The 23,320-nt window shown below is 41.0% G+C and overlaps 1 protein-coding gene across 1 annotated transcript; it reads left to right on the top strand.

Annotated features, from left to right (window-relative positions):
- The first annotated feature begins 5,096 nt into the window (after positions 1-5,096).
- Positions 5,097-20,894, top strand: LOC133350828 (ras-related protein Rab-2A). The gene is made up of 8 exons (XM_061565597.1): positions 5,097-5,264; positions 7,285-7,356; positions 7,748-7,815; positions 7,968-8,050; positions 11,246-11,338; positions 15,683-15,794; positions 16,636-16,704; positions 20,764-20,894. Exons 1-8 carry the CDS (start codon positions 5,219-5,221, stop codon positions 20,857-20,859), a joined length of 639 nt encoding a protein of 212 aa, XP_061421581.1. The 5' UTR covers positions 5,097-5,218; the 3' UTR covers positions 20,860-20,894.
- The last annotated feature ends 2,426 nt before the right edge of the window (positions 20,895-23,320 follow it).

Below are 23,320 nucleotides of genomic sequence, written 5' to 3'. Positions count from 1 at the left end.
AAATTGGCTTCATCGAAAAAAAAACATTGCATCCCGTCTTGCCTAAGATTAGACTTAGTCAAGGCCACCATACTTCTCATTTTTGACGACTGTGATGTAATCTACCGGTCCAGCCTCATAGACTGTCCTGAAACGTCTAGTCCCCTTGTATCACTCAGCTCTCCGTTTTTCACTGAATGATCCTTATAGAAAACACCACTGAGACTTTTATTTGACTCCACACTTAACCTCTCCATGGCGTCTGGAGACAGCATGACTGAACATAATTTATCCTTAAGGTGCTGAAGAACAAATCTGCGGGTTACCCACGTGAGCATCTCATCCCCCAGCCACACTCACGCTGCCTGAGAAGTTCCTCTCTTGTGCTTCTCGACGGGACAAGAGCGAAATCAAACTTTGATTTAAGATCATTCCATGTTGCTCCTCCCTTTATTAAAACGATCTCGCTTCATGTTTTCAGATAAAATCGCTCCGCTCACCGGCCTATTTAAATTATATACCTCATTTAAAATACCCATTTGGGGACCGTCCATAAATGACGTCACGCGATTTTGGCCGATTTTGACCCCCCTCCCCCCCTCGTCACACGGCGTCACAAAAAGTCAGACCCCCCTCAAATATGACGTCACAAAGCTCTGCCCCCCACCCCCTAAAACCATATTTCCATTTAGAAAATAAAACATGCTTCAAATCACTTTAAACTATTGTCATTGTAGTGTGTATTTAATGTGGCGCTGCACTCTTATGTTGTAGGAGAAAACATTTCTTAAAAAGGCGTTGGAAAGTTGAAATTTAGCATAAAATTCACTTGAAAATATTCATCGTCTAACTAAAACTGCAGATGTTCAGAATATTGTATTGAAATTCTATTATAATTATCAAATATTAAAAGTAATTATAACTATAAGAAATACTTGAAACTTTGCAGTAGAACGAAGCAAAATGGAGAGTACAATTATAACAATCACATATTCATTCCACAGAATGAAAAGCCCTGGTAGAATCATTAGAATCAAAATGTTTAATAACAATTCAAAACATTTACAAAATGTATGCTTCTCTATTCTCACATGGAGAAGAAAAATTCTCCTTCATGGAATAAAAAAGCTATTTATTTTTTGCACGTAAAATATTAAATCGTGCACTCGATATACTGAATCGTGAGCAGTAAAAAAAAAATTCCATAAGGGAACTCCATAGTTAAAATAAAGATCCTAAATGGTTAAATTCAGTCACTCATGGTTCATAGTAGGACAATGGCGAAAAGAAGCATGACGCCATTTTCTGGATACAAAGAACTAATATTTAATGGAGGAAAAATTAATCATTGAGGACGCGTTGGCTATTATACTCCTTGGCGAATGACGTCTATTTAGTAGGTACTTCATGATTAATTATCCCTCCATGCCCGAAAATGGCTGTTTGATATCTTTGTACCCAAAAACCTTTCTCTAAAAATGTTCATAAATGTTATCGTAACATAATAATAGTATACAATGTAATACTGATATTAAAAATGTATATTTAATAAACAAATGTGTGTGATTTAAAATTATGTCGATTGCTATGACAGGAATAATAGTACTTACGTTTTAAAAATTCTTATTCGAAACTATCAAGCGTTTTTAATATAACGACTGCATTAAAATTTAATTTGCACTTCCTCTTCCTGACGAAGTATTATTCTCTATAAATGTGTGACGTAGTTTGAGTTCCGGTTCTTAAGTTTAACATAAGATTCCTAAGAACACAGGATGAGATGTTACTATCCTTTGTGCAAGCACTTCCAAGAGTTCATGAACAGTGAGCCTGGTGAAATTTGGGGAGCGCATCGTCAGTAGTGACCCTTTGGTTCCTAAGGTGTTTCGGCCTTTCATACTATACACCCTCCCCAAAGGCGGCCAGCGACAGGGTGATCAATCCTACGCTTGCGTCCCATTCCCAATTAGTCATAGGAGTTGCCTTGTTGTTGGTAGCCAACATCCCATGGGACTATGCATGGCAGGGGCGTCCTCCTCCCTGAGTCAAGCATTGTTGACTGCATACCTCCTGGCCCTCTCACTTTGGGGCCCAGCTGGGGTCTTTCCTCTTCATCCAGAGCCACTGACTGCTGCCTTCTGCCGCCTCCGATACAGCTTTGATTGCCGAACGCTGGCTCTGGCCCTTAATTCCCAGGTCTCTAAGCAGTCTGGTTGTAGATGTTGCCACAAAACCTCTGCAGCCCACCTCCACTGGTCGGACTTCTGTGTTCCAGCCATGATGCCGTGCTTCGGCAGCTAGATCGGCATAGCGCAGATGTTTTCGCTCATAAGCCTCATCTACTGAGTCCTCCCAGGGTACTGTGAGCTCAATGATGAAGACCTTCTGGAGCGAACGGGACCAGAGCACCATGTCAGGTCTTAGGGTGGTGGTTGCGATTTCCGGAGGAAACACAAGTTGCCGGCCAATGTCAGCTAGCATTTTCCAGTCACGGGCCAAGCGCAGCTGGTCTCGCTCTATTGGTGTACTAAAAATAAAAGGTAACCTTAATACATTTAAATTATCAAAAAGTGAATAATAAAAAATTATCAAAATTAGTGTTGTTATAACATTTTTATTTAATTAAGTAGAACGTGATTTAAAGCTTTCGTGACTGCAGGAATCCATACTCTTTGGTTCTTTCGGTAAAGTCACATAGGTAGAAAAATAAAATAAAACAACAAATAATATATCACGACGTTTAAATCGCAACACAAGCAGTCGTCCTCAGGCGGAAAAAATAATCCAGCAGTGGAACTGCTGAACCAGCTGTTACAACAAGAGGTTATTTATGTGGCGATGGGCAAGCAAGCGGGGTCTGAGCTGGAAAGGAATTCCATCCCCGGATGCAAGCACGTCAGTTGTGTTAATGGGGAGATTAGGGAAAGAGAGAGATATAAAATGAACTTCCGTCGCCACATAACAGTATCATCCCCGCATATGCGCACAACAGCAATGTTAATGGGACATTAGCCCTATGTTGTTGGGAGAGATTAGGCAGGGAGATTAGGGGGATTAGTAAGTTAATGTCATGTCTATGTGTAACACAAACTGCGGCGCTGCCAACTGTGCTGTGAGCAAGTGCGTCCACGCAAGTGAACCACCGCAATGGTGGTCACGCCAGTCAGACACAAAGCCCATCACACAGCCAGAACCATCGATACATCGAGGCTAAGGGAGCAGAGGTGGCCATACTACTGAGACCCCAGCCCGTTAATGCAGAAGCACCCAACAGGGCAATGCAACTCAAGAGAGTTGGAGATAACAGCCAAACGGCAGGGAAGAATGGAAACACCACAGCAAGTTATGACTTTGCTTGGTTAATAACATCCTTTCAATGATTGCTCAGCTTATACCCATCTTCTCGGTTGAAATTGTCTCTGTGTTTATATGTCTGGATGGCTTCATGATTTGATCCCATCTGTGAAGGATGTCATTCCTGACATGCAATACCCTGGTGTCTACAAACGAAGTTGTGTCTGCGGCAGCAGTTACATTGGGGAAACGAAACGACATGTCTCGGACCGTGCGAACACAAGGCAGATTTGAAACACGGCAGAACCAATACCTCTGCAGTGGCTGATCATTGTTATAACGCAGTGGGCTCGCACGATATTGTTTTTTTCGAGACCAAGGTACTCTGTAAACCTTCACGGCTCTTGTCCCCGACTCCTTCCGACACTTGGGATCCGCTCATTTTAAACCTTTATAAACAGTTGCATTTAGATGCTTAACCCCCCTTTTCTCTCCTCCTGATGACAACCGCTTGTGTTGCGATCGAAACGTCGTGAGTTTTTGGTTTTTATTATTTTCATTTTCTATCTATGTGACTTTACCGAATGAACCAAAGAATATGAATTCCTGCAGTCACGAAAGCTTTTAGTCAAAATCCTTCATAATCGCACAATCCACCTTCGACCCTGCCCACACGCGCCAATCTCATCGCCCTTATCTACTCCCGTGTTGGTCGCTCTTAAAATATTCCCGAAAACTGCCACTAAAAAGGGGCCCTCTTGATCTGCAGGTAAAACAACCAGTGGCGGCTCCTGCAAAATCTCTCAGGGGGGGCAAATGTCTGGATGATTGATAAGGATAAGGTCCACCCATGCAAAGGATAAATTAACAGCTTAAGCATGTAAAGGCAACTTCACTTCTTTAATATTAATGAAAAATTAAGTGACTCTTACAATACATCTTGTTTGTTTCTCTACTCACTATTAATACAATCCACTCATGTTTCTTGTATTAAAGATTCCACTAGGTGGCGACAAATAATTGTTGGATGAAACGTGCTTACGTATGATGACGTAAGCACGTTAGTGCGAGCCCTCCCGGAAGCCATAGAGAATGCATTGCAGCGCCCCCCGTTCGAAAAAAAACATCTTTGAATGTAAGTCTACGGGGCCACTCGGGGCGATTCTCAGCCGGAGTGAAATCGCCCAAAAAGAGGCGGTACTCCACAGAACGTAGCATGACGCTGATTGGACTATATCCAGAGGCACAGTGACGGCTAGCGTGACTCTGTGGTTGAATGACATTGGTGGTGCGTCGCCCAATCGCCCTAATGAAGAAACCGCCCCTGCGAATGAACCAAAGAATATGAATTCCTGCAGTCACGAAAGCTTTTAGTCAAAATCCTTCATAATGGCACAATCCACCTTCGACCCTGCCCACACGCGCCAATCTCATCGCCCTTATCTAATCCGTGTTGGTCGCTCTTAAAACATTCCCGAAAACTGCCACTAAAAAGGGGCCCTCTTGATCTGCAGGTAAAACAACCCCCTGTGTTGTCACCGCCGGCTCCACGTACCACGTGTCCCTTGCCGCGGGGGGTCGCGAGGAGGGCGCGCGCGGGAGGGGGGAGGGGCAGCAACCACGTGACTCTTGTTTACCTCGAGGCTCGCGCATGCGCAACGTGGGCGTTCGGCGACAAGTCCACACGGCGACGTCGCCTGACAACGCGCTGACGTCACGCGAGCAGCGTGGCGACGCGCGTCGCGTTTCGACCAATAGAAAAGCGCGCTCGGCAGCCCTTTAAACGGTGTTTCCGGGTGACGTCATGACGTAGGACCCGGCTGTGCGCGCTGACGTCACCGCCGCCGGACTCGCCGTGTTGTGTGGATAGATAACGACTGATTTGCACCCCCCCGCCCCTTCGCCAGACAGTGTTTTTCTCGCCGCAAACTCAAGCAAAGCGAACATGTCGTACGCCTACCTCTTCAAGTACATCATCATCGGCGACACGGGTGAGGCGAGGCTCGCGAGCCTCGGAGACGGAGGCGAGACGGGCGCGCTGACGTGGAACGCGAGTGGGTTTTTTTTTGTCGGTTTGAGGCCTAGGCGAATAACGCCGAGGTCCTCGCCGCCCCCGACTCTTGCCTGGATCTCCCAGCCGGGGTTGGTGCAGGGTACCCCGCGGTGATGGGGGGGTGGGTAGGGGGGGGGCGGTGTCGGCAGGTCGAGGGGCCCGTTCGGTGTCAGTCGTCGGTTGATGTTAATTGAACTGTCTTGGGTTGCCTCGAAGTTCCGTCACTCTTAATTGAGCTCGCCTGTCTTCAGAGCTAAGGTGGCAATTCCACATTCGCTTGACAGGAGCGAGACTTCCCATCGAGTGCCGGGCCTGGCAGTTTTGAGTCTCGACGCGGGCAGTTTAAAGGTTTATGTTCATACCGACACTGGTATTGGCTTATTGTATGCATGTGAGATACGTACAGACTGTTTGACTCTTGAATGATACAATGGCCTTAACTGCACGGTCAGTGGGAGTAGATTGTGGAGCTTTAGTGGCGTAGCTGACACAACAGCCACTCCCGTACGTCTTTTCTGAGCTTTTCTGCAATTCCATTCTTGCACGTGGCAATATGCAGAAGCTCAATGCCAATGTCGAAGTCTGCTAGCCACGAGAAAGCTTCAGGAGGGGGGTGGGGGGGGGGTTGCTTCCGTCTTGTTATTCCTCTGTTGAAAGATTGCAGGCGACATTGATTTGTCGTGTTGGGCCGTAATTTGAGTTGCATGGCCACAGTTTGACTGTCTTGTCTCTTTACGTTCCAATTTATGAAGGAGATGTGCGCATCGGCCTGGTGATGTTCTGACGCAGTTGATGATTGTCAACAGTGAAGCGTTGAAGTCCACATCCATCGCCATCATTCCGTAGTGTGTGCCGTAAAGAATATCTTAAATACTTGCGCCGCAGCACGAACGTGTCATTTACGCCACTTTACCAGAAGTAAATTTTGCAATTGACATACGTGTTTGAGAGACCTCCGCCAAAAGAACGCATTACGTTATTTGAACATTCACATGCCACTGGCGAGTACCGTCATTGCGGTTAATACAGCAGAAAATGTCTCGTCTTGGATTCTGAACTTTTTAAAACTGATTTTAACGCCTTGCCCTTCTGTTGATGTGGCATTGAGATCGCGAGTTATCTGCTCTCTTCTTCACCACCTATAAACCATACGACGTGGATTGTTTCGTCTTCTATTTTCTGAGATGACCTGCCACTACTAACCATCCCTCTCACCTTTTTATACGTTTACTAAACCTTTCTCTAAACAACTAGCTATGTTAAACCTTGCTTGTTGCCATCTACCAAAGTACTGTAATTTGATATCTGCAGTGTATGTATTACTCTGTGCATGATTAAACTTGTTTTCATTTTTCATAACTAAAGAATCTAGATATGACTTTACAGACATTTAAAAAATATCTTGAAGTGTAACATAAACATTTTAATGTATTTATTTAATAACATAATTAAGTATTTGGGTTAGGTCGTGGGTTTTCTCACATGACCTATCCCCAAAACCCAATTATGAATCACAGTATTAGTCGTGAAAGCCAAAATATAGATACTAAATGATTTAGGTATGTTTACATTTAATCTGATAAGATGTTGTGAGGGTTGCTTCTAAGAGCCACTAAAGCAACTATCAGGTCCACCAACGTAACTTTAAATAGCCTGTGTGCAAGGAACATCTGTAAACAACACTTGGACATTGATGGAATAGGCAAATTTGTACGCAGTGACCTCAGCGTGTGACAAATACTGTACGTATAATTTCGCTTTGTAAATCCTACACAGTGTATATTTACTATAGTAAACTAAACAAGCCTGTGAATCCTTGTCAATATACAATTTATGTGTGGATTATCAGTTATGTTGCATGATCTGTGCTGCTTTGGTGACTTCTGTAATTTGACTGTCATAGTGTGTGTTTGTAACCGGGATTTATTTTGAACTGCTCGATTTTCTTTTTATTTCAGGCGTGGGAAAGTCGTGTCTCTTGCTGCAGTTTACAGACAAGCGGTTCCAGCCCGTCCATGATCTGACAATCGGTTAGTCGTCGCTTTATATGTGTTGTTTATTACTGAGTAATGTAATTGTATTGGGTGTATGATAATGCAGACAGAACATGGTTTGTGTGGATGAGATTGCTGGATATCAGTGCGATCATTTTTAGTACATTACAATAAATCCCACTAAAACATGCATTTGTTTTGCTGATCTACATCAGCAATGGTTATTAGAATTGTATTAAGTATGCCTCCCCTAGGTCATCTTCATCTAAGATGAGTGCCAGGAACAGTTTTTCTTACAATGACAACGACATAGATTTGGACAGCAATATCATTGGACTGACAATGGGATGTGTGTGGATATAGTCTAGCTTTAAAAGAAAACAATTTGTTTCATCAAGCAAAATCAACTCCTCGTCTTGTTGCTCAGGCGTGGAGTTTGGCGCACGAATGATCACCATTGATGGGAAGCAGGTGAAGCTCCAGATCTGGGACACGGTGCGTGACACTTTGTTTATCTCCTGTCCGCTACTGCCTTCACTGCACTTTAATTATGTTGGTTAAGTCGGTTGTTACACAGTTGAGCAGCTGTTGTCGAGGGAAATTGGATACGCGGTTTTTAATTGTCAAGCAATTGTCTTTACGTGCAGGCCGGACAAGAGTCGTTCAGATCCATCACAAGGTCTTACTACAGAGGTGCAGCGGGTGCCCTGCTGGTTTATGACATCACAAGGTACACGAGGGTAAAAATATATTTTGATGAAATGGTATCTCCTCAAGTCTTCTTGGAAGTAAACGAATTCCCTATTCATGATGCGTAAACTAAAAATAGTCTGGTGGAATGGCAATAATGGAATAATTTGTTTTGAGTACAACGAGAACTTGATGTCATGGATTATGTTTATAAGTGAATACATAGCCCAACACGTTCATGTTTTATGCAGCAAATTCATTTTTTAATACCACTACTGATAACGCACCTGGGAGAGAAGCTATAAATTGCATCGCTTTACAAATAAAAATAAATTTGAGAGATGTAAGATTACATTATTTCTCTTAAATCACATTTACGACCTTGCATAAAACCAAGCATACTGAGAGTTCCAATCACAAATAAAACCACGCATGTCACTGAAAATCCGAAGGCTGTAAGTTTTTATTCTCAACTTGTGTGATATATTACAAAGTACTTGTGGACCGTATTAGATTTATCAAACAATGATTTATAGGCAGTGGCAGGCATGCAATAGTGGCAGTACTCTCGAGTGGTGTTAAATATATCCACAGTATTCATCAGGACATGTAATCCTGGGTTGTTGGGCTCTAAAATGTAAAGGGTTTTTTTTTAAGTTGTCACATTTTAACTTTTTTTGTAGATGTGTTTAATTAATTTCAAATATTGTTTTTTTTCCATTGCATAATGGAGCATAAATGAAATATGATCAGTTACTGCCATTTATATGTGAAAGTTATTGCTGGTATTGAAGTAGTATTGCCACGTTTTTACAAAATAGCTGAATCTGAAAAAAACTTCAGGGAAACTGATTTTTCAGCAGTTCTTTGGGGAGTGGCCGCATTTCAGGTGCGGCCACATGTGTGACTCCGGGGCTTTGTGAAGTCCTTTCTTAGGCTAACGTAACAATTTTAACTGCAGCAGCATTAGCTATATGGAGCAGCTCATCTTTCGTTTTTGCATGTCTCAGCATGACAATATTACTGGGATTGTACACATGCTTACCTTAAAGGAGACACAACCCATAAAACAAATAGTTAGATGTTACCCAATTCCAGTTTTAAACTTTGTTCATGAGAATAAATCATTATATAAATGATAGAAAGGCAGAGTTATTGTCAGAAAAACTGGTGATATCACTGTAGGGACGATTTAAAGTTGGCATGTAACCATTTATCCCCAACCCCTGCAGCAGAAGTTGAATTTTGTGATTCTGGGTCATAATATAATGCAAGCATCATTCAGTCCTTCTTAACATTTTGTTTGTATTGGTCTTTGCACTCAAGAATATTTCATTATTGTCATAGGCATGCATGCCTATTAAAAAGTACTTGAGTGAAGCTACAGTTACATCACTACTGGTAATTCAACTTGTAAACTATTGTCAGATAGCTCAGAAACACAGCCCAAACAACACAAGATAAGGGCAGTGTTTTGGTTACATCATGAAGTACTGTCTAGCTTTGCGTTTGTATTTAAGCTTACGTGATCTGCTTATACCAAATTTAAGACATTACATCTTTAGACAAGTCTCACAATTTCTCGGTAAGGTGTCAAGAATACAGTACTGGAGAGAATGGGCATTCATCTATGGGTTTTGAATACCTGGAATAACCATTCAATCATACAATTAACCTCAGTTATTTCTAAAACAGGCTTTTCTGGTAATTTTGAGTTTTTGCTAAGGCAACTTGATATTTTATCAATATTTCAGCTGTTAATATTTTTAAATATATCGATTTTAAACTATATTTACGTTTGGTTTTGTATGTATTGTTTTTTGTCATTCTTGTAAGCCAGGTTGATAAAAAAAGACTTCGACTCAATGGGTTCTTACGTAGTTGATCAATAAATGTAACGATGATGAAGTTGTTAGGCTATTTCGACCATATCACTCGTGCCCGCAGCCTATGAATAGCACTGAATCACTACTTTTATGAGTTATTACGAATTATTACATGAAGTTGTCCATAATGTTCAATTATTGAGGATCAAATTTTAAGTTCTTTATTTATCTATCTAACACCCCTTGAGTTTAAATGTCTTGTTTACAAAGGGATATTTGATTGAACAACAGTAATGTATGCATTTATTTCAGCTATGGATAATTTACAAATTTTGTATACCGACTGACACTCCACAATGCTCTTTTTTTGTGAGTGATGTCATTGGGTATTTAATACCCATTGTATAGCTCATGGCATTGATGGTCAGTTCCCAGTAGGAATCATTGGGCAGCTGTGGGAGTTAAACTGTTGACGGAGTGTATTGGCTCATGAGTAGATACACTGATTAATTACCAGACCATTTTAGTGAATAAAAGGTTTCCATCCACCTGTACACCCAGAGCAGTTTCCCTGCCACCTTTTCTCATTAAGTCAAACACTGGTTTGCCCTTGTTATGTGAAACTACAACAACCATGAATAATCTTTTAAAAATAGGAGTACATCTCATCATTTAACAATAAAATAATCTTTAAGTTCATCAACCAATAGCCCTTTTGGACCATTGTTATTCAGCAACAGTGTTTGCTTTAATCAGGAAATCCATGGACTAATTCAGAATGACTAGTGCGATTTAGATGGATTATAAGCATTCATGCTTTAAACAAGATTTGTCAATAAGATAGAACCAAAACTGTCATAACTACGTTCTAAAATGTCCATATCATATGCAAAGTTTTTTTTGTAGTTCTGTGAAAAACTAAGCTCTACAGTATATGAAAAAATCTTCCAATCACTTAAAGGAGCAATCAAATATACATTGCCAGTAGATTGCACTATTGGCCACCATTTTCAATTTAGTGCACGAACATTAATGCAGGTGTTGGAAAAGTAAATCGTTTTTTATGTAACCATATTTGAGACTTGTTACCTATCTGTTCCATAAGTGACTCAAAGACCATAATCGATTTAATTGCAGTGGTATTTCATTGCATTGAAAATTTGTTCCCATGACTGGCACACAATGGGTTGCTCTTGTTCATTACATCACAGGGTATAAAATATTTTCTAGAGCACGGCATCACACTCTTTGAAAAGACCAAAGCTATAGGGCAACAGCAAGACTTGAACAGGCAGTGCAGTGAAAATTGTCTCGGTGGCAATCGTGCTCACCGATTAACAACCCAGCCTCCTGTGATCCATGATGGAACCAGCATACTTGCTATGCTCTGCTTTTTGAACGACCAACAGGAGAGACACTTTCAACCACTTGACCACCTGGCTTGAAGACGCTCGCCAGCACTCTAACTCCAACATGGTCATCATGCTCATCGGAAACAAGAGGTGAGCTTTACTCCCAAGTTAACGGTAATGATTTCTTTGCCCCCCTCCCTTCCCCATTAATCTGCTGCTCCTGATCGTTGCCCTTGATTGTGGTAGGGCAGTGAGCCAAAGTGCCTCGAGGCACTACCCCCCCCCCCCCCCACATTTGAGGGTGTATTCGGGGTTAGTCACACGTTCGTGATTTGTATCTCCCTCTGTGATGTTTGTGTTCTGGGTTCTTGGAGATTTAAAAATAAAACGGTGTAGATTTCGCGCACTTTGCTTTGTTGCATTTTTTTCTAACTTCTGCAACATCCCATGCTAAACAAAGCAACGTTGTTGTTCCTGTTTTGTAACAAAGTTGCATGTTACTGAGCCATCGCAGTCAATCGTGGCTGATATCTTTCATGATTGATACAACATAGGCCAAGCCCTCTGACTCCCACCCTCTCCTCATATCTGGGCAGCCTAAACTAGAAACCCCATTTGGGAATCTAGCCAAGGAAAAGCTACTTCATACCCCATGGAAAAATTACCAAATATTTCGATTAAGGAGGGTGTGTTATTCACCTTCACGAAGATGTCCAGGTTTGTAAAATGTTTACACAGTCAAAAACATTGAAACATCCATATTTGTCGATGGTTAAAATTTGGATCATGTTGACATAACAACCTCTTGGTCCTGTCCAATTGGAGCACTTCACGTGTATTGAGAATGCATTTCAAAAAGGGCTTGAACCAAATTATGCAATGCATAAGCACACGCAGCTCACTTTCCCCCATGAAGCAGCTCATGTTTTAACAAAGCAACACGGACAACATTGCTTTAACATTGCATCGTTCAACTTGAGTTTAAGCCGCGAAGACTTCTACCAAATATGCACTGTTATATGGTGAGCATGCACTTAGTAACTGCCGAGTTGCTGCCGACTCCTCAGCGCTCTTGAGCCGCATGTGTTTACAACAATAATGATAACGGTAAAAGGTATTTCCATTGCATACCGCACAATGCCTTAGGTTTGGAGCCTCGAAGTGTTAACGCAACTGCAAGTGAGCCCTCCGCATAGTGATTGTCTCTTGGCAAAATCTCATTGGGGTAAACCAGTAAATATTAGACATTTTTGCAAGACTAATGCATTCTGCTATATTTGTCTTGTGTGTACACAGGCTCATTGTTTTGTCCAGTGCATAGCTTAGAAATAAAGCACTATGTGTCATTGAATACCATTGAATACAGGGCTCCGAGTGGAATATCCTCGATAATAAAATCCATTAAGCTGCAGATGACAAGTATACAATACGGAGCAATATGCATTATTGAACACCTTTGTCTTGGGTGCCTTCCACCTAGGAAGTGCAGACCTGATGTTTACAAGGGTGCTCCATTTGGAGGTCACAATTGAATGCACAGTATCTGGATGAGCTATAGGCAGACAACAGTGGATCATAATAACATTGCTTATTTTTATACAGCGCCGTTATTGGAAATTGCACCTCACAATCACTAAAGAACCACAGACAAGCGGGAAAGTAGCCAAGTGGTGAGCCGGGACCACCAATTACCCACGCTCTTGGATCCTATATTATATATTTATTTTTTCAGCCAATTAGTGTTTATATATGTGGGAAGAAACCGGAGCACCCGGAGAAAACCCACGCGTGCAAGGGGTTGACACCTTGTTCTATACAGAAGGGACATGATTTTAGTCCGCACTATGCTGAACTGCGTTCTCCCGGCAAGCAACGGTGTGGCACCTTAACACCCACGGAAAGGGAGTTTTTAGCATCATTTGTGTTATCCACCAACCCTCTCCTGCACAGGGCTATATTAGAGGTGTGTGCTGCCAACATCCATCCAATATGAAGTTTTCTCTGATGCATAAAAGCATAATATCACGTCTGTGCATTGATAATTTAAATATCTCCTAACCTACAGTCTTTGAGCTGCAGAGCAGCAGTATGTTGTGATGTAGTGCATGACTCTGTTTATGAAGTAATGCTTCCTGGGGGGATTTGACACTATTGTGCTTGTGTTCTAGTGTTGAACCAACACCACTGAAGTCTTGGATTCCAAACTTTAGCACCCATTTAAGTGTAGGGTTCAGTGAGTGTAAGATATTAGATGAACATAACCCGCCATAAAATAAAAGTTGGGTATTTCATATATTGTATGGCCAGCTCAAAGGGCTTTTGGCAGATAGGATGTGAGAAAACGCTGATCTGCTGAGCTGAAAATTGAGAGAAGTCTTGATTTTTGGAGATATAATTGCTTGATTTATTGAGCAGAAGCCCTTTAAATAATTTAGCATAGCTTTATGAGATATATAACTATGCTATTTGTAGGGTGTTCCAATTGAATTTCATCTTAACTTTGTGCAGATGAAATCTTCACTTTGTGGAGATGAAATTCACGTCATTGGGAATATAGTTGTTTAGATGTGCACAAACAAAAGCCAATGCATTGGTTGATTCCATTTTTGCAAATTAGATGCTGTAACGATATTATTTTGACTGTCACTAAGAACATCGTGTCAATTTTAACGAGAACAAGCGCATGTCTTTCGGCCTTGCCCCACTGGCTGGTCAGCAAGCTATTACGTGCCTTGTCATGGGCAATTGGATCACGGCCCTTTCTAATGCCAAGGGGCAGCACATAAACAATGTGTCCTGCAGTTTATAGACGCTGCCTTCTAAACCTAGATTTTAAAGGAAGCATGTAGATCGCTGTTTCTTATCTGGCGTGGATGCCTTAATCTCTCTTGGAACTCTGGTTCTAAAAGCTTTGTGTGTCTAACATTATCTTGTTGGATTTTGTGAAACTTAAAAGTGTATTGAACACCAGACTTTTCCAGTGATATATGAGTTTTACAACTTGCAATGTATTCTGTATCGTGAGTTATGTAGATGTGCTTTAATAGGGTTAACTAATAATTGCTTGATCTTAAAATTCGAAGATAAAAGATGGTTTTCACCTTTACAGATTTGGTTTTTAAACCATTTTGTAACAACATTTCCATTTAGACTTGGTTATACCAGCTCATCATTAATGTTATTAAACATGAAACAATGAGTGTCCGGAAAATAATGTGAATGTGTTCAAGTGTATGCACGGTAATGATGACACTTCTGTAAATTTCAATTGGTCACATTATTGGGATACATGCTAAGTCATTTAATACTTTAAAGGATTTCAATTTAATCATAAAACCCTGTCATATTAAAATTAATATATAATTAATCTTGTATAAAGACTGAAAACCAGCAGTATAGTATATATTTTTTTTTATATCACACCATAGTTTAGGGCTTGTTTTCTACATTTTTGTGACCCAAAGAAATCTTTTCAGAGTTATTTTAATCAACTCCAGTTGAGCATGCTCCTCCTCAACTCTGACATGATGCTTGACTCGTGTGTGTGTGTGTGTGAAGGCCTATCGTTGTTATCGATATCGAACTCTTGTTCTGTTCCCAACTCTGCATTACCTCATACCTGCATCTGCACATTACCTTCCACATTCACTATATATATCCTTACCCAGCTGCTGCGGAGACTCCTCATCCATGCCTTCATCATATCCCAACTCCGCTACAGCTACTCTCTCCTCTATGGCCTTCTCAAATTTCATGTCACCACCTTGTAGATCTATAATATTGCTGCCAGAATTCTCAGCCATGCTAGTAAACAAGGCCACTTCACCCCAATATTTAAATCTCTGCACAGGTTCCCAGCCCAATTGTCTAAAAAATTTCAAGATCACGGTTACTCTCTTTGACATCATGTATGGACAAGGCCCTGTACTCATATGGCATCTGCAGTCACGATAGCTCCAAATTAAGTTTAAGGCCCTGCCTATCTCTCTTCATTCATCTCACTCTCCTCTCATCCACGCACTCTCCCCTCGAGCAATCAAGACTTTGTGCCAAAGTCCCCAGTCAACCTTCACTGATTGGGAGAGTGATCGTTCTCCTCTAGTCTGGAACTCCCTTTCCCCAGTCATAATGCTATCAAATCTTTGTCTCTAATGAAGACCTGCCTCACGACCTTTGTTCCCTTTGCCTGTGACTGACTGCCTTTTTCTCTCTACGAAATTAATATTCACACAATTTCTTGCCACCTTCATGAGATGCGGTTGCGTGTAGATGCCATATGAGTACTAATGTCATTGTGTTATACTTCTAAAATTAATACTGAAATACCTTTCAAGCATTAAAGATCATGCTGTCACATCTGTCTCGCTGAACAAGCAAATTGACCTCACACGTCTCTAAAAAAAATGTAAAGAGTTTGTCTCTTTTGTGTGTGAACCTGGCCTGCAAAGCAGCTCTCTGCGATCCTAATTCACTGTGTAATCTTCCTTGCTATAGTGACCTGGAGTCAAGACGAGAGGTCAAGCGGGAAGAGGGGGAGGCTTTTGCGCGAGAGCATGGCTTGGTGTTCATGGAAACCTCGGCCAAAACCGCTTCCAATGTGGAGGAGGTACCAACTCCATGCCATCCATTGAGAATCACCGCACGGCATTACAAAACTAGAATCTTCCCATGCAAGCACATATTCACTCTTTCCTTTAGCCTAATAACTCGGAGTTGAATTATACAGTTTATTACTGAACATTTGATTATTGAGCTCAACATACATTCATCAAATCGTGTGAGCAAGAGTCGATGTTTGTCGATTCGTATACATATGTTGTATATAATGGGTACCTGTCACCCCTGCGTCCACTAGAGACGTTACCATTCAGAGTACAATAGAAAAATAATACTTTAATTGAAATGTCCCTGAATCGTCATAATTCTTCAAATCACCGAGGGTAAGGGATGAATCGTTTTGCCAATTAGAAATTATACCCTTTCTTCATGAAAACTTTTCGAGTCTCAAGACTACTTCAGGAGAGTCCTACTTTGCATGTTTGGCTAATTCGTTATTTAGTTCTGAATGTGGGAGAAAATTGGAGTGTCTGAAGAGAACCCATTAAAACGATCAGAATTCAGCGAATTTGGACCTTGACGGCTGAACACAATGGCCTACTCTCGTGAATGATGCCAGGGGGATCTTTAACATCCGCTATGAAGCAGACGACGCATTTCATTGTGGCTGTGACACCCATCGTTCTTGTCCATGTATTTTAATAGATTAATTTATGGAAGATCACGGGGTTAAATGCTTCAGACCTTAACTTTATGGAACAGTTTAGTTAAATAATAGAGAGACTGATTTTGTTCCAGTTTTCCGGTTACATTGTCTACACAATTCTCACATTTTGAAAATGATGAAAGGTGGTCTCACAGTGTATTTTTCTTATATTTGCAATGTACAGGCATTCATCAACACAGCAAAGGAAATCTACGAGAAAATTCAGGAAGGCGTGTTTGATATTAACAATGAGGTAAGCAGAAATTGCAGTAATGGGTAAAAGCCATGGTATCGGTCTGCTTGTCATGCCTCTTTTCTTCATGGCTTTTGTCTCTTCCTCACAGTGGCTTTTGGCTAACCATCAAACAAAGATGGTCACTGCATCGCGCGCTTTGAGATGGGTTTCTGCTGCAACCTGGAACGTTCTTCCTTCTGATATTATGACTCTACTTAGACCTATGCGCTATTAAATACTAGATTGAAAACTCCTGCACCTCCTACATATGGTGTGAAAGAAGTTCAACATACGTACATACATACGTATAAACTTCACACTAATCAGATTCGTGCTGTTTAGTCACCTCCATGGGATCTGGCTAAAACCAGTATTTCACACGCCATTTCCAAAACTTGGATTGTGGGTGTGGTACTTTTAATTTTTTAACTGTAATTTGGCTTTCAGCCTGGTAATTTTAATTTTAGATAGAGATGGATCTGAAGTACCTCTTCATGTTTTACATTGTATCCTTATTCTGTTGTACCTTGCTCATAAAATTATATAAACTGCATGTATGTTACCTGCACTCACATTTACAGCAAGTCTACTATAGGTTACTTTACATTGGTTGTTAGAATGATGATGTCATTGCCAATTCTGAGATGGTCTATATATTATTTTAATCGATTTAATTCTCCAATACAAGTTTCAGAACAAAGCCTTCTAATATAGATGTGTGTAACCTCTAATATAAATTGGATTGGTGTAACTGTTTAAGTTGGTAGATATGTTTAACTCGCGTTTTGCCCATCCAAGGACGGGCGTATTGCAGTAAATCTGAAACTTGCAAGCGAAAAGCAGACCGCGACGTCATATATTCATTGGCTATAATCCTTTGTTCATCATGGCGTAATTTTAACGTTGATGTCTCAATAGCGTTACGGAGATCGCGTGACGTGAGGGTTCTGCCTTTGTAGTGAGGGTTGTAAGTTGAAGCCGGGGGCGGGGGGGGGGGAGGCCCCTCGGCCCCCCATGTGGAGTGACGTCACCTGCTAATTATTATGAATCGGGGGGGGCGGGTCCATGTGGAGGACGTCACCTGTTCATGATTATTAATGAGGGGGGCTGTTCGACGTGGAGTGACGTCACCTGATCATGATTATTAATGAGGGGTGGGGGGGGTGTCCATTTTGAGGATGTCACCTGCTCATGAATATTAATGAGGGGGCTAGTCGATGTGCAGTGACGTCATGAGCGTTAAGGTCATTCCTGGGTGATTATAGTAGGTATACATTTTTTATCCCTTCTCATAGTATACAAATACTATTCTTTGATTTTTATAGAAGCTGATTGATAGTCAAATGGGGCTCAAGATAAAATAAGGAAAATAAAAATCGTCTATAACAAATATTCTCAACTGTTGGAGATATGTAGGAAGAACACATTGGGAAAACACATCCGATCTGAGTGGCTCTTTATTGCTGTTGGTGTATTTGGGAGAATTAGGTGACCTTGAGTGACTAATGATGAATAACAACATTAAGGGAGTTATTGAACAAGCTAATAGCAATTAAATAGGTGGACAAAAGCAGCTTGGAGTGCTTTGTTAGGAACATACAATTATTCCTAAAGGGGATAGTTGTTAAATCGGTTTATATTTGGTTCTGTAACATATGGATCACAATGAGAATTACCGCAGAAAGTGGCAGATGAGCTGAAATGTGTGCAAAGGTGCATGGGGAGGTGTATAATTTGAATGAAACTTAGACAAGAAGAGGAACAGACATTTTTTTTTTTGCAACAGCCCTTTTTCTTGTTCAGCAATTCTACTGCTGTATCTTTCTACCGGATGACGATTGCTTGTGTTGCGATCGAAACGTCGTGATTTATTATAAAAAAATTTCCCTACGTGACTTTATCGAAAGAACCAAAGAGTATGGATTCCTGCAGTCACGAAAACTTCAAATCAAGATAGGATCAGCTGTTCATAGAAGCAAGTGGGCTTGAGCTGAACGCATCTTTAGAAGCAATGATTGCAAATGGTCGAGGCTCATGATTGAGTAGCATACAAAGGAGGGATTTAGATCCCCTCCAAGGATGGAGTGATAAATTCATCGCATGTGCAGGAGCTAGATGGATTCTTACATCACAAGACTGTAATAGATGGTAACGGTTGGGGGGAGACAGTCATCTGGCAGTGGATAGAGCATGGCCGATAATGGTAGTGAACCTTAGTCAGGATGCAATGTATTGAGGCCACATTATATTCATTTGCATACCATTGCTTAAATGAGTGTAATCTAAAAGGAAGTTACAGATAGGTAATGGCACATCTGTTTGAAATAAGCTACGCTGTTAACCTTTATGGAGCCTTAGGGATGTAAATCTAATTATACATACGTAGTTTAATTGCAATAGTATATCAATATGCATACGTTAACAACACCACAGAACTTTGTGGACGAGACCGAAATAATCCAGCCTTCGTGGATGCAAATTGGCAGACTGCACCAATGTGCCGAGGAGACGCAAATATAATGGATGCTTTCTACCAATCTAACTTGTCAACTTCCTTCATCTCTTCTAAAGCACCCCGCAAATACCGTCTGCTTTTGAGGGTGTCTACTTGTGCACTTACCTACTGCTGCTTGCTGTCTATCTGGTAGACAGATTTTACCAGCTGGTTTGACCCATGCCATAATGGCATGATGCACCAAAAAAGTACTGCTAATTTATTGTCGCATGAACTGGGGGGAGGGTGGGGTTGTTGAGGCTACAGTTTGACCACAAGCACAACCTTCGAGATGTAGGAATTTACAGTTTGGCTCTGAGTGTCCACTGGTCTTTATTGTCATTGGTGACCTTGAGTGGCTAATGAGATGGAGAAAAAAAAACATCAGTTGATGGGAGGGTAGTGTGCTCATGTCTGGATTGGTTTAAAATGCCAGCAGTCTCTTAGTGTGTGGAATTTTCATAATTGTCACCATTGCAATTTCAGCTGTATGCAAATTTGCTTGGCAGTGCACAGCTATCACAGCCAAGTTATCATGATACAGAGTTCTACATGTCCTCACACTCCTGTACATACAGAATATTTATTTAGACAGAATCAGAATCTTTATTTAGACTGGAGCAATCCAATGAGTTATGAAGCTCTTCACACATGTCCAGTAGTTTTCACAGATGATTCCAATGACCGTGGTGTGTTTTCTTAGCTTCGGCACATTAGCGCATGAATGTCAGCATCTGAATGTGGCATGGGTTACCTCTGGATTGGCTCGGCCGAAAGTAAATAATTGCTGTAGTGCATCAGTGTCAATTCTGCAGAGACAATGGCATTCCAACATGTTGTTTGGTTCACTGTCCAGCACCTTGCATACAATAACATTACTGCTCTTGGCAATTGTGCCAGGTTCATTGAGGTCATTACCTTTATGCCTGTGTCCATACATACACAAATTTAGATTTGAAGGGTACGCAAATGCACCCTTTTTTCTACTCTTTGCATTAAATAATTGAACGTTTTATATTATTGGCTATGCTTGCTTTACAATTATCACAATCCACTTAACCTTGGGGGTTATGGGAGTTCCATTGGTGCTTTGGCAATGAACTCGGTCCACCTCTTGCAGTCTTTTGCAATCGGCACAACGTCTGCTGCTAATCTCCCTGACAAAACACTGTTTGTCATCCAGCTGATCCTTGGCTGACCTCTCTTCCTCATCCCTTTTACTGAACTCTCCAGGATGGTGTTGGAAAGTCCCTCTGCGGCTTCATCTTTGTTCTTTTCCGACGTGGTTTTCCCCTACTCCTATCTTTTCAATGAAGACGATTAAACTGGTTTAGTATCTGCTACTAAAAAAGTGTATGCTTATTCATGTGCTCTACATATAAGAAAGCACCTACATAGGCTGTTATTTGTGGGTGGAAAACTACTGTAGGGAAATCGATAACGACCATGGGGCAGCAGCGATGACATGATTGTGTTAATACCTCAAGCTGCTGCAAAGCTTAGTGCATGTAGAGATGGTGCCACGTTATCCTATTTTGATCGTGTTACAATTCATGAATTTGTCGGTGTGTGTGGTTCGGCAGGCAAATGGGATCAAGATTGGACCACAGCACGCCGCCTCCAGCCCAGGCATGGCCAGCAGCCAGAACAGACAGCAGCAAGACGGCGGCTGCTGCTAAACTGACGGAGCGAGTGCTCGGGCAAAAGGGTCAGAGGGGGGTGGGGTGGGAGACACGGGGATGGGGGAGCGGTGTTTGGGTTTGGGAAGGAGGCAGGGCCTGAATGAGAGTGCTTATTGGCTGATGGAAGGGACACGTTTATTCGCAAGCTGCACACTGTTTTCCTGCAGTTTGGCCTAAAAGGATGCTTTAAAAGACACGGCCACCGGTATTATTTGAATGCGTGCACATTACGGCCATGCGTCGTTTTGTGCAAAGGGTATGCTATCGGGTCCCGTAGGTTGGCACGTAAGGATTTTAGAGAAAATGTTTGCTCAAAGGTGTTAAAATTTAATTGACATTAAGGTAAGCCTTCACACCCAAACCCTTGGATATTTGGTGTTCCATTTTATTACGTATATTATATTTTTTAATTGGCAGAGTTTTATTTTCAGTAGGAGCAGTTAATTGCAGCTTTTGAATAAATGATCATACTCGTCCGACTTTGTCTTTCTCATCTGCACGTGTTTGCAAGTTACTGATTGTGAGTAAAGGAAGAGTTAGATTTGTTATATGTAAACATACTGTTCCAAACTTTGCAGCATTCTCCAATATTTCAATTCATGCACTGCTGACTTGACAGCTGGAATATCTTCCCATGCCTTTTTTGTTCCCCCCCTCACTTCAGACCATCTGAGCACATAAGCTACATGATAAAAAAGAGTGCTGTTTGAATGGTTAAGGTGTGTCTTGGTTATGTCTCCATGTCATTTTTATTCTTTCTGGTCTTCATTTATTTCTTTTACTCACACCTTTGTTGTGCCCTGTACAGTATTGTGTGTTGGTGTCCTTTGAGATGGCAGCTCTCGCGTCCTTGTGTCTGAGTGTTCCATTGTTCAAACCTCGCCTTCAGGTCTATGAAGTGTGGAGATTTCACAAATGCAACGTTAAAACCCGTTGGGATGCTCTGCAGCAGGGTGGAGAGCATACCTGAAACTTTTGCCTATATGCCCTGCTTTCAAAATACTGCTTTAACATAGCATTTCTGGATTTTTCAAATGTGTATTTTTTTTATTAGTAAAGTGAATATGCTTCGCATTTTTGTTCCAAGTATGGCATATGATCTTTCTTCATACAGTGAATAGTCATGTTTTGAAAACGAAATGTTAAGCATCATTGCATTAACCTAATATAAGGCCTATTTTAACAGCATTTTTACTCAACATTCATATAGCAAATTAAGTGCAATGTTTGGATAGATTTTGAAAATACGTAATAACTGGAAACGTTTACCTTTTAATGTGTTGTTTAAAAAAAGAAGTTTATTCCAGCCCATCATCGTACAGTGCCATAGCTTTTGTCAAATGCAATGTGTAAAAAAAAGTTTACTCTAAAGCTGAAATGTTTTACAAATTGACCTGTAAAAGCGGTGTCAGTGAAATTATACTAGTTCATGGTGAGACTCGGTTATCAACTAATCTAATACATCTGTAATTCCATCAGAGTAAGGATGCAATTTTGAAAGCATTTTTTTTTGCAAACCAATTGGTGCCATCTATATCCTTGACCCATTAATCAAATGCTTACAATAAACAAGTGCAGCACGTTTTTTGGAAGTTCTTTTTACAGTTTACCACTATCTTAATGCAGCCGCTTGATTGTTAGGCTCAGGCTTGGGGTGATCTGTACAGTAATTGCTGGACTGTACAACAAAATTATTCGGTATTGAAAAAAATATATTTATACAACCTGAAATGTAATGTCACTTCATTTAAAACACATCAACCAATATTAGCAAATACAGTATGTATCTCAACGATACATTGGTATTTCAACAAGGAATAAACAACGTGGCTTATTCTGTTCATAATTTTCATTATCTGTTACCTTGCACGGTACCTTAGTTGAATTCCACGAATCACCACTGAATGCTCGGATGCCTAAAGTTGGTTTCTGGTAAGCAAATATCATTTAAAGTTTAATGGTTAAATAATAGTTTTATGGAGTCATTTACTGTATTGTTGTTTGAGGCTGTGGAATTGTAGTTGCAATGAGAATTTCCTTTGGTGCAAACCCCAGGTCTGATTTAAATTGTAAACCCCCAATGCTGTCGTAAGGTTTACCGAAGCAATCTATAAGTGGTTGACAGGTATTATTTGCCGTAATAACTGTGTGATTTTTAAGGCAAGGCTGTGTATAGTTACGTAAACAGCTGCACCTAAAGCCACATGTATCAATGGTTGACCAAAGTACCCATGTCTACTGGCCTTAAGTGGTCCTTTTTGTGCTCCATATGCTGTTTTACTTTTAGGAATTGTCGCTGTTTATCTATTGCCTCAATTGCTGTTCTTTGAACGATCGCCTCTGCATTGTCTTGAAGACATCCATCACGTTTTTCTTGGCACATTTCTGAAAATGCAACAACCTTGTAATAATTTTGCACTCTGCAAAAATGTTACGAAACGTGAAATGAATTTGATGG

This window comes from Lethenteron reissneri, chromosome 35, assembly GCF_015708825.2.
Source record: "Lethenteron reissneri isolate LAM-NWPU_2019-01 chromosome 35, ASM1570882v1, whole genome shotgun sequence".
NCBI classification, from domain to species: Eukaryota; Metazoa; Chordata; class Hyperoartia; order Petromyzontiformes; family Petromyzontidae; genus Lethenteron; species Lethenteron reissneri.
Note: the sequence above shows the minus strand (reverse complement) of the source record. Positions and strands in the feature narration are given on the sequence as shown.